Consider the following 12,886-nt stretch of genomic DNA (forward strand, 5'->3'; position numbering starts at 1 on the left):
CACTTGGAGGTTAAGAAAAAAAAAAAATAGTGGTGGATTCAACATAGATTTGCCTTTGATCTCACCAGATTTTTCATAATGACTTGAACAAAACAGTGCATTTCACTTATGCCCTGCCCGACAGCCAGCTAAGAATGAATGCACTTCCATAAACCACAAGGCTTGGTCTTTCTCGCTTTTATGAGAAGACACTCGTCTTAATATTGTGAAAGTACAACAGAAAAATACACATATTCAGTACTCAATATACAACAAACTGCGCATTACAGTTATATACACAACTATTATATGTATAGCATAGCACACTAGCTTTAGCTACTAAAGCAATGGCTGGCTTCTATAACACAACAACTTATGAAGTTCTGTACATATGACCCTTCACCAGAGAAGAAAACATATATTGCACATCCATATGTTATGGTAAACATAAAATACTTACACACATATATTTCCGAGGCGGAAACGTAACAGAAAGCATTCACGATTGATAATGCTACCGCTAGACACCGCAATTTGTAAGTGAATGAACCAAACTACTGTAACGAAAAATAGATGCAGCGAATTATTCGGACCAGGAGGTGGCAGCAATGCCCCACAAATGATAAACTGATTTCCCATACTAGTGTGTAAACTGTAAAGCCAGCACAGTACACATTATCGGTCCTATTAATAATGTTATTGGATTTATCGGGATGAGGTCATAATTCCTATTTTCGGACCGATAATTATCGGACCAATAATTATGGTGCACCAGTAGAGAATATGCATTGTTGCTTTCACCTTTCAACGTATTGGCTGAGTGATCCTTACACTCTAAATGTAACACGTAGCGTTAGCGTAGCATTTGTGTTATAATTAGCTTTAGCATGGCGAGCATCCTCTTCAACTCTCACTCTCACTTGTTTACATTTCCACCTCTAGTTTTTGAACTACAGGTGTTCTAAAAAATAGGTGAATATACATTTAAAAATTATACAGTGGGGCAAATAAGTATTTAGTCAACCACCAATTGTGCAAGTTCTCCTACTTGAAAAGATTAGAGAGGCCTGTAATTGTCAACATGGGTAAACCTCAACCATGAGAGACGGAATGTGGCAAAAAAAAAAAAACAAACACAAAATCACATTGTTTGATTTTTAAAGAATTTATTTCCAAATTACAGTGGAAAATAAGTATTTGGTCACCTACAAACAAGCAAGATTTCTGGCTGTCAAAGAAGTCTAACTTCTTCTAATGAGGTCTAACGAGACTCCACTCGTTACCTGTATTAATGGCACCTGTTTTAACTCATCATCGTTATAAAAGACACCTGTCCACAACTTCAGTCAGTCACACTCCAAACTCCACTATGGCCAAGACCAAAGAGCTGTCGAAGGACACCAGTGACAAAATTGTAGACCTGCACCAGGCTGGGAAGACTGAATCTGCAATAGGTAAAACGCTTGGTGTAAAAAAATCAACTGTGGGAGCAATTATTAGAAAATGGAAGACATAAAAAACCACTGATAATCTCCCTAGATCTGGGGCTCCATGCAAGATCTCACCCCGTGGCATCAAAATGAAAGAAAGAACGATGAGCAAAAATCCCAGGACCACACGGGGGGACCTAGTGAATGACCTACAGAGAGCTTGGACTACAGTAACAAAGGCTACTATCAGTAACACAATGCACCGCCAGGGACTCAAATCCTGCACTTCCAGACGTGTCCCCCTGCTGAAGCCAGTACACGTCCAGGCCCGTCTGCGGTTCGCTAGAGATCATTTGGATGATCCAGAAGAGGACTGGAGAATGTGTTATGGTCAGATGAAACCAAAATAGAACTTTTTGGTAGAAACCCAGGTTCTCTTGTTTGGAGGGGAAAGAATACTGAATTGTATCCGAAGAACACCATACCCACTGTGAACCATGGGGGTGGAAACATCATGCTTTGGGGCTGTTTTTCTGCAAAGTGACCAGGACGACTGATCTGTGTAAAGGAAAAAATGAATGGGGCTATGTATCGAGAGATTTTGAGTGAAAATCTCCTTCCATCAGCAAGGGCATTGAAGATGATACGTGGCTGGGTCTTTCAGCATGACAATGATCCCAAACACACAGCCAGGGCAACAAAAGAGTGGCTTCGTAAGAAGCATTTCAAAGTCCTGGAGTGGCATAGCCAGTCTCCAGATCTCAACCCCATAGAAAATCTGTGGAGGGAGTTAAAAGTCCGGGTTGCCCAATGACAGCCCCAAAACATTACTGCTCTAGGGGAGATCTGCATGGAGGAATGGGCCAAAATACCAGCAACATTGTGTGAAAAGCTTGTGAAGAGTTACAGAAAACGTTTGGCCTCCGTTCGGGGTTTGGATATTAATGGCTATATTTTGAGTTATTTTGTGGGGAAAATAAATCAACTCTAATATATAAGCTGCACACCGACTACTTTTCATTGTGTCAAAGTGTCATTTTGTCAGTGTTGTCCCATGAAAAGATGAACTAAAATATCTGCAGAAATGCGAGGGGTCTACTCACTTTTGTGATACACTGTACATAAATAATAAAGCGGCAGTATTTTAAAATTTAATACATTTTAAAATAGTGGATTATTATTAGTGGTGCCATATTTTAAAATTTAATACATTTTAAAATACTATAAATAAAATAAATACTAAAATTTATTTAAATTTATTTAATCAGAGACGGGTGATGACGCACAGGAAGAGGGCGGTGTGTGTGCCCGTCGCTTGCCGCTGCAGTTGCATCGCGCCCGGTGTGTTGGCTTTCAGCTCAACGGCGGTGACTTTCGCATTTCGCCATCGTTCATCACTTCCCGTGTGTCGAGCCCCTCACCCACTCCACACATCGCCCACCTACACCTTCTTTTTCTTCTGTTGTATTTTTCCTTGTCAAAACACCTCGTTACGTTACCGCCAACTATTGGATTTAACCGTGAAGGAGTTGCATCAACAACAACACAAAAAACACCCTGCAATGTTACTGGTCGCACATGTGCGAGTAGGTGAAAAAACTACTCATACTGGCGCTAATTTTAGTTGCAAAATTCGACCATTTGGCCGCTGTCAGGGCCCTGCTGTTTTTCATGTTAAATACTAATACTTTTAAAACTCTTCCATCTAGGATTTCTTAGCGCGATAGGGCACTGATCTCGAGGATGACAAAGTTTTTGTGAGATTTCACGCAAGCATAACTAAACAATGGCGCCGTCAAAATAATGAAATTCATCAATCTTGATTCTGCAGGCTTATTGCAAGAAATGTTTATTTAGTTGTAAGAATAAAAAAAGATAAACCAAGTGATATCACTTCGTGATACTCTGTGTTGTTTATGTGGCTCCACTTGTCGGATGTCACGCGATTGATTCAGTGTGACTTTTAGCAAAGACTAGATCACACTCACTACTTGACGTCGTGTTGTGCCTTTCCCCGCCCACAATTTTGGTTTGTTGTCAAGTTGGTCTCAAACAGCATGAATAGGTCTTAAATTCAATTTTCCATGAGCTGGAGGAACCATGTCAGTATTTTAATTTCCACTCATTTTTACGATATTACTGATAAATGCAATGCTTTAGCAACTTATTTGCACATTACTGCCAGCAATTAGGCTGAAGTGTGGAGTAGAAGTTTGTCAGCCAGAAAAAATTCAAGAATGATAATGTTTAAAAAAAAATCTGCAAAAGTCTTACTCGTGCAAGTGCAAAGAGATTAATTGCGTTATGTCAAATTTTGGGGCCAAATGACTACATTTAGGCGCAGTCTGGAGACCTGTCTTTGACCTCTACTTTGTAGCTCAAAATGTTATCAATATGAAGAATCTATATATATATACACCCTAATTTTCGCACTATCAGGCGCACCTGACTATAAGCCGCACCCTCAAACGTTATTTGGTCATAGCTAAGCCACACTGAACTATAGGCTGCAACTGTCCTCACTGTATTATGGGATATTTACACCAAAAGATATTAACCAGTAACACTTTATTTGACAGCGGCACTATACGACTGTCATAAAACCAAATAAACCACCATGGTCATTGCTTCAACAAGCTTCATTTGGCCATCACTGCTCCCTTGGGGGAGACGGTCAGCCTCTGCTGTCAACAGTTATCGTCCAACATGCCTCCTAGCATGCATTTCAGCGCTACACATGTAAATAACAATCAAACTTCATGCTATGTGCTAATATTTTCTTCAGTTACTGTTTCAGTTTTTTCATTAATTGCTAGTTTTGGTACTTGGTAACACTTCATTTGACAGTGGCACCATAAGACTGTCATTAGACAATCAAAATTATGACATAACGCTGTCATGAGCATAAATGAATGCTTATAACAGATGTCATTTAGTGTTATCTGGCAAATTATCTCACTTTTGAATGGATGTAAAGATCCAAGCTGGACATAAATGGAGTTGGTGACATAATTAGTGGAATGATACTTAATGACATCTGTCATAAGCATTCAGTAATGCCCATGATAGTGTCATGTCATAATTATGACAGTCTTAGGACGCCGCTGTCAAATAAAGTGTTACCTTATTAACACTAATAAATCAACAAATAAGCCGCACTGGACTAGAAGCCGCAGGATTCAAAATGAAGGTAAAAGTAGCGTCCAATAGTCTGAAAATTACTGTAGTCAAATAATAGTGATAGTAATAAAAATAATATGCATGTGCCAGCTAGCATATCAGCATAATATTCTCCTTTGTGCGTTAAAGATGTGAGAATTGCGTGGAGATGCTGTTCGTCCGTGGCTCCAGCAACTGCGTGCAGTGCGACACACCCCTGAGGAAGTGCAACTTCCGCGTGCAGCTCTTCGAGGACCCCACCGTGGACAAGGAGGTCGAGATCCGCAAGAAGGTGCTGAAGATGTGAGTGAGCAAAGGAGAGGGGTGTGGCCGCCCTGTGTTTATCTACCTCCTCCCACTTCTTAAACCACCTTTGTCTTCCTCATTACGTTGTTTGTTTTGTAGACAATGAGTCTCCCTGGGGGGGGCCCCAAGAGGGAAGGCTTTTTCCCTGCCAGTTTTTTTTTTTTTTTTTTACTTGGCCGCCCCTCCTTGCCTCCTTTTTTCCCCCATCCCATCTGTCCCTTAATAGCCCATTAATTGACTATGTGTGTCTAATGTGTGTCTATTAGGCAGAACGCAGACATGCTATTATAAAACGGTTGATTTAATGCGGGATATTCATGTCTGCGTGTATTTGCTTTCCTTTGGTTTCTTGTCTGGCTCTCCAGTTACAACAAGAGGGCTTGTGACTTCCCCAGCCTGAGAGAATATAACGACTACTTGGAGCAAGTGGAAGACGTAGGTATGTAGGAGCGCCGACTGACTAAACGCTCACTGTACAAGTCTGCTAAAAGGATGTTTCCAGCCGTCGTAATGATTTCTCCCCAGCTGCATGGAGAGATGTTTAACAGGCATTAGTGTATGCCAGTGTGGGTCATAGATCATAGGCTAGAGCTGCCAATGCTAACACATCACGAATGCCAACGTCCCACAGCTTTTAGGCCTTCTTAGTGCTTGACGCAGCCCCCAAGGGGCTTTTCATTCAAGTGAGGACTCACAGTGTTTTTATGTACATTTCAAATAGAGGTGTGACAATACAGTGGTACCTCGACATCTGACACACGATCTTTTCGACATCCGACCTAAACTTTGACTCGCCATTTGTTTCTACATCCGACCACATGCTCGAAATACAACGATCTATGACAGCGGCGCGGTTTCTTTTTTTCCCCACAAGACGGACGCACGGAAGACTTTGTTGTGAGAACAATCAACATGGGTTCCAATAATGTTAGTGCAGGTGGTGAAAAAAGGAAAAAGGTGATGCTTAACATTGAAATAAAAATGGAAATAATAGAAAAATATGAGCGTCGTGTGCTCATCTGTGATCTGGCTCGACAATATTGCCGTCGAATGTCTACTCTCGACAGTCCTCCTCCGACCTCCGTTCGCCAGTCGTTATAAGTTAAGGTGACAATTGTTATTGTGGTAACATCGCCAAAGAAATCGCCAGCTTCGTCAGGTTTCTAGTCATTTATTCCATCAACTTGTGCAACACAACACAGCTACAGTCCCCCGCGGCTGACCATGTAAAATGAAAGTAAAAAGTTCTCCCTTTACCTCTGGCACGTCAACCACCTGGTGTGTTCAGGTACACCACGCAAATATACATCTGCCACATTAGAACCCAATTTGTTACATTATTACAGGTGTTATCATTATCATGACTGTTAATATATTATATATTCCAATTTTTATTCACAATTTACTTGTTTAACTCTGTGTAATTGCTATTTGCAATAGTACCAGCAGAGCAGTAGTGCTGCAACGATTAATCGATTAACTGGAGTATGCGATTAGAAAAAAAAAATTGAATTAAATTATGCTGCTTCGAGTCTTCGTTTAACTGAAATGGCGTTGCAATGGTTTATTTTGATCCGGGTGGATACACTGCTCACTAGTCTGCCTCATTTCACATAGCTGAATCCAGCTGCTCCATGTTAAGACCAACATAAGCTAAGTTTTTGTTTGAGGTAATGTTTTTTTTTAATGTATTCGTAATTTAGTTTATAGATATGTTTAGCCATTTATTGTGGGAATATGTGTCTGAACAATTTGTTAAGAGCATTAGGGGAAAAAATGTTAGCGTTATATAGCATTTAAGCAAGCGGACTTTTGCTATGTGAGTTGGCCAATTGTTCTTTTGCTGTACATAGATCCTTATTTACTTAATTTTTTTAATCCCGTTTGAGACTCAGCTCAGGTATTTTAATTTTTCATGTTCCTTATCCGATTACTCGATTATTTGAACCAAGTAGATCATCGATTAATCGACTACTAAAATAATCGATAGCTGCAGCTCTAACCAGCAGTATTTCTTAAGGATTTAGTATAGGTTTATAGGTTTTTGGGCAGTGGAATTAATCAATGGAATTACAATGTATTCTTATGGGAAAATCCTGCTCGACATACGACTATTTCGACTACAAACTACAGTGCCTTGCAAAAGTATTCGGCCCCCTTGAATCTTGCAACCTTTCGCCACATTTCAGGCTTCAAACATAAAGATATGAAATTTAATTTTTTTTTTGTCAAGAAGTGAAGTGGAACAACATTTATTGGATAATTTAAACTTTTTTAACAAATAAAAAACTGAAAAGTGGGGCGTGCAATATTATTCGGCCCCTTTACTTTCAGTGCAGCAAACTCACTCCAGAAGTTCAGTGAGGATCTCTGAATGATCCAATGTTGTCCTAAATGACCGATGATGATAAATAGAATCCACCTGTGTGTAATCAAGTCTCCGTATAAATGCACCTGCTCTGTGATAGTCTCAGGGTTCTGTTTAAAGTGCAGAGAGCATTATGAAAACCAAGGAACACACCAGGCAGGTCCGAGATACTGTTGTGGAGAGGTTTAAAGCCGGATTTGGATACAAAAAGATTTCCCAAGCTTTAAACATCTCAAGGAGCACTGTGCAAGCCATCATATTGAAATGGAAGGAGCATCAGACCACTGCAAATCTACCAAGACCCGGCCGTCCTTCCAAACTTTCTTCTCAAACAAGGAGAAAACTGATCAGAGATGCAGCCAAGAGGCCCATGATCACTCTGGATGAACTGCAGCGATCTACAGCTGAGGTGGGAGAGTCTGTCCATAGGACAACAATCAGTCGTACACTGCACAAATCTGGCCTTTATGGAAGAGTGGCAAGAAGAAAGCCATTTCTCAAAGATATCCATAAAAAGTCTTGTTTAAAGTTTGCCACAAGCCACCTGGGAGACACACCAAACATGTGGAAGAAGGTGCTCTGGTCAGATGAAACCAAAATTGAACTTTTTGGCCACAATGCAAAACGATATGTTTGGCGTAAAAGCAACACAGCTCATCACCCTGAACACACCATCCCCACTGTCAAACATGGTGGTGGCAGCATCATGGTTTGGGCCTGCTTTTCTTCAGCAGGGACAGGGAAGATGGTTAAAATTGACGGGAAGATGGATGCAGCCAAATACAGGAACATTCTGGAAGAAAACCTGTTGGTATCTGCACAAGACCTGAGACTGGGACGGAGATTTATCTTCCAACAGGACAATGATCCAAAACATAAAGCCAAATCTACAATGGAATGGTTCAAAAATAAACGTATCCAGGTGTTAGAATGGCCAAGTCAAAGTCCAGACCTGAATCCAATCGAGAATCTGTGGAAAGAGCTGAAGACTGCTGTTCACAAACACTCTCCATCCAACCTCACTGAGCTCGAGCTGTTTTGCAAGGAAGAATGGGCAAGAATGTCAGTCTCTCGATGTGCAAAACTGATAGAAACATACCCCAAGCGACTTGCAGCTGTAATTGGAGCAAAAGGTGGCGCTACAAAGTATTAACGCAAGGGGGCCGAATAATATTGCACGCCCCACTTTTCAGTTTTTTATTTGTTAAAAAAGTTTAAATTATCCAATAAATTTTGTTCCACTTCACGATTGTGTCCCACTTGTTGTTGATTCTTGACAAAAAATTAAAATTTTATATCTTTATGTTTGAAGCCTGAAATGTGGCGAAAGGTTGCAAGGTTCAAGGGGGCCGAATACTTTTGCAAGGCACTGTATGTCCTGGAACGAATTAACTTCGTATGTAGAGGTACCACTATATATCGAAAAAGTGATATATCACGATACTTTGTAGCCCAAAAGGTAATAGAGATGCTCCCACCAAGAATTAACTTAGTTTTCAGACTATAAACTGCCACCCACCAAAATTGACACGAAAACGGTATTTGTTCATAGGTAAGGCGCACTGGACTATAAGCCGCAGTTGTCCTCACTGTATGAGATATACACAGCAAAAGATATTAACCGGTAACACTTTATTTGACAGCGGCATCATAAGATTGTCATAAGACCAAATTAACCACCATGAAGCTTTGAACCAATTGGATGCAAAACTTCAATGCTTCAAGAAGCTTCATTTGGCCATTACTGCTAGCCTGGAACTCCAGACTCACCGCTGTTCCAGCTATAGAGTCTGGGACCCAGCTCCTTATTAGCCTCTCGAGCCCAAATGAAATCGTCCTTGCAGTCAGATTCGTTTATTTGCATGACGTGTTCTTAACGAGCAACGACACTCATGCGCGTCGGAAGTCGTCTCCACAACAACACAGAAGGCGAACCGGAGAGCTGAGAATATATTCCTATCGCAGTAAATTCAGTTTTAAATGACCAAAAACACATTGAGTCGCTAAAATCAACAGTCTGTCTCGCGCTAGCCATATTGAATAAACTTCTCCGTTCTCCGCTCTCCTCGTATGTTTACGTCCTCGCGCTAGTTTCTTGTCGCTTTACCAATGTCACAGCCGCCCGTCGCTGATTGGTCCACTCCGCTGTCTGTTTGCTGTGGCTTGCTCCGCCCTGGGAATTTGATCCGCGGAACGGTCACCAGACTCTATAGCTGGAACAGCAGTGACTCTGGAGTTCCCGGCTACATCACTGCTCCCTTGGGGGAGACAGTCAACCTCTGCTGTCAACACTGTCCTCGTCCAACATGCCTCCTAGCATGTATTTCAGCACTGCAGATGTAAATAGCAATTGAAGTTCATGTTCTGTGCTAATTATTTTTTCAGTTACTGTTCCAGTTGTTTCATTAGTTGCTAGTTATGGTATTTTGGTAACACATTTGACAGTGGTGCCATAATACTGTCATAAGAACATCATAATTATGACATGACACTGCCATGAGCATTAATGAATGCTTATGACAGATGGCATTTTGTGTCATCCTGCAAATTATCTCACTTTTAGATGGATGTAATAGATCCAATTTGGACATAAATGGAGTTGTGACATAATTTGCCGGATGACACTTAATGACATCTGCCATAAACATTCATTAATGCCCGTGATAGTGTCATGTCATAATTATGACGGTCTTAGGTCTTATGACGACGTTGTCAAATAAAGTGTTACTTATTAACCCAAATAAATCAACAAATAAGACGCCCTGGATTATAAGCCACAGGATGCAAAATGAGGGGAAAAAGTAGCGGCTTATAGTCCGAAAATTACCGTAATATGTTTTAGAAAGGTGTCACTTTAAAAAGAAAAAAAAGTAAGAAATCAATATGTTGCTACCAAAATCTTCTTGTGTCTACGTTAGCTCACTAGCTGCCGTTGACGGCGCTAAACATCCATTTCATTTTGACTGGATTGGACGTCTATTCATTTGGGGACATTCTTGAGTCGCTTCCTTTTCAGTAACCCAAAATCAACAGGAAATAACCTAAATGCCCCAAAATCAACAGGAAGTGACCCGTAAATGCCCCAAAAGGAAAAGAAAGTGACCGAAAATCAACAGGAAATGACGTGAAATGCCCCAAAATGAACTCATTGCCTCCCATTGGCCGCCACTGAAGGCCATAGACATCCAGTCTGCCTGAAGTGGCAGCGAGTGAATGAATGTTCATTCCCTGCCACACTCCCACTTCACATGGATTGGGCGTCTACTCGTGAGAAATTCATTCCAATTCACAGCAGAAGGATGAAAATAGCTGTTTTTTCTGTTTAGTACTTGTTTTGTAAAATATCCTATAATGATTTCCTGATAATTGTTGTATCTTCATTTCGTGAGATCAATAGCGTGAGCCTTGTATCGCAAATCATATCGTATCGTGAGGTACCTAGAGGTTGTCGGCTGTCTCGTTCAACGGAAGCTACTGAATTAAATTATATGTTTCAACCAATGTTGTTTTCGTCAACGATAACAATAAGCCAAATACTTAGTCAGCAAACAATTTTTTCATGATGATAGTGAGACGGGCTAAAATCGCGTCTCGGGATACGAAAGCATAACAAGACGAATGCCAGTTTCCGTCTGATGAGAGGAGAATAAGACGAAAATGCTCCATCATTTCTATCAAATGTTCACAATGTGTGACATTTTCTTACTGTTTATGTAGTTAGCCTGCATCGGAGAAGTGTTTGGGTCGTGTCAATCATGTGACATCCCCTGCGCGCCCACCCCCACCTTTTCAGTCACCGGTGACTGGTGGTTAACTCATTCACGACAAAAGAAATATAAACAATTATGTTCTTCAATCCAGGCTGTGCTCCAGGCTTGCTTGTTTTGAAACACGTAAGATTTTTTTCTTAACGTGGCAAGAGACTAATAAGAATTTTCATCCAAAAGACTTAATACAAAAATTAGTAGGGTTGCCAAAAACAACATTGGTTTTAACAGTGACTGCAGCCTTTTTTGCATCATCGAGTTTGCGAGTGTTTGAATAATGTTTCGTGTCTCCTGTTTGTGCAGTGTTTAACCTTACAAACAATGTTGATGTGGAGGACACCAAGATGAGGATGGAGCAGTACCAGCGGGAGAACCGAGACATAATCCATAAAAACAAAGCCAAACTTGTATGTAAAGGTTTCATTTATTATCAAAGGTTAGATGGTTAAACATTAACATTATATTAACTGTTTGTTTGTTTTTTAAATCCACTTGGCCTTCACTCCTTACCTATAAAATAAATGGTGATCCAAAACTGGAACATTACCAGAAATTGTGCTATGCCTTGCAGAGGTACAGTGGGGTGAATAAGTATTTAGTCAACCACTAATTGTGCAAGTTCTCCCACTTGAAAATATTAGAGAGGCCTGTAATAGTCAACATGGTTAAACCTCAACCATGAGAGACAGAATTTGGAAAAAAAACAGAAAATCACATTGTTTGATTTTTAAAGAATTTATTTGCAAATCATGGTGGAAAATAAGTATTTGGTCAATACCAAAAGTTCATCTCACTACTTTGTTATGTACCCTTTGTTGGCAAAAACAGAGGCAAAACGTTTTCTGTAACGCTTCACAAGCTTTTCACACACTGTTGCTGGTATTTCTGCCCATTCCTCCATGCAGATCTCCTCTAGGGCAGTGATGTTTTGGGGCTGTCGTTGGGCAACATGGACTTTCAACTCCCGCCGCAGATTTTCTATGGGGTTGAGACCTGGAGACTGGCTAGGCCACCCCAGGACCTTGAAATGCTTCTTACGAAGCCACTCCTTTGTGACCCTGGCTGTGTGTTTGGGATCATTGTCATGCTGAAAGACCCAGCCACGTCTCATCTTCAATGCCCTTGCTGATGGAAGGAGATTTTCTCTCAAATTCTCTCGATACAACGCCCCATTCATTCTTTCCTTTACACAGATCAGTCGTCCTGGTCCCTTTGCAGAAAAGCAGCCCAAAAGCATGATGTTTCCACCCCCATGCTTCACAATGGGTATGGTGCAATCCAGTATTGTTTTTCCTCCAAACAAGAGAACCTGGGTTTCTACCAAAAAGTTCTATTTTGGTTTCATATGACCATAACACATTCTCCCAGTCCTCTTCTGGATCATCCAAATGCTCTCTAGCGAACCGCAGACGGGCCTGGACGTGTACTTTCTTCAGCAGGGGGACACGTCTGGGAGTGCAGGATTTGAGTCCTGGCGGCGCATTGTGTTACTGAAAGTAGCCTTTGTTACTGTGGTCCCAGCTCTCTGTAGGTCATTCACTAGGTCCTCCCGTGTGGTTCATCATTTTGACACCACGGGGTGAGGAGGGAGTTGAAAGTCCATGTTGCCCATCGACAACCCCAAAACATCACTGCTCTAGAGGAGATCTGCATGGAGGAATGGGCCAAAATACCAGCAACAGTTTGTGAAAAGCTTGGGAAGAGTTACCGAAAACGTTTGGCCTCGGTTATTGCCAACAAAGGGTACAAAACAAAGTATTGAGATGAACTTTTGGTATAGACCAAATACTTATTTTCCACCATGATTGGCAAATAAATTCTTTAAAAATTAAACAATGTGATTTTCTATTTTTTTTTCCAACATTCTGTCTCTCATG

The 12,886-nt window shown here is 40.9% G+C and overlaps 1 protein-coding gene across 2 annotated transcripts in view; it reads left to right on the top strand.

Moving 5' to 3' along the window:
- The window catches only part of mnat1 (MNAT1 component of CDK activating kinase), a 123,856-nt gene that overhangs the window by 27,021 nt on the left and 83,949 nt on the right, over positions 1 to 12,886 (top strand). For both annotated transcript variants that reach the window (XM_057859576.1, XM_057859577.1), the window contains exons 2-4: positions 4,719 to 4,871; positions 5,240 to 5,313; positions 11,313 to 11,416. In XM_057859576.1, coding sequence (XP_057715559.1) covers positions 4,719 to 4,871; positions 5,240 to 5,313; positions 11,313 to 11,416 — 331 coding nt within the window. The remainder of the gene's footprint in view (positions 1 to 4,718; positions 4,872 to 5,239; positions 5,314 to 11,312; positions 11,417 to 12,886) is intronic.

The sequence above is a fragment of the Corythoichthys intestinalis genome, chromosome 15 (assembly GCF_030265065.1).
Source record: "Corythoichthys intestinalis isolate RoL2023-P3 chromosome 15, ASM3026506v1, whole genome shotgun sequence".
Taxonomy (NCBI): Eukaryota; Metazoa; Chordata; class Actinopteri; order Syngnathiformes; family Syngnathidae; genus Corythoichthys; species Corythoichthys intestinalis.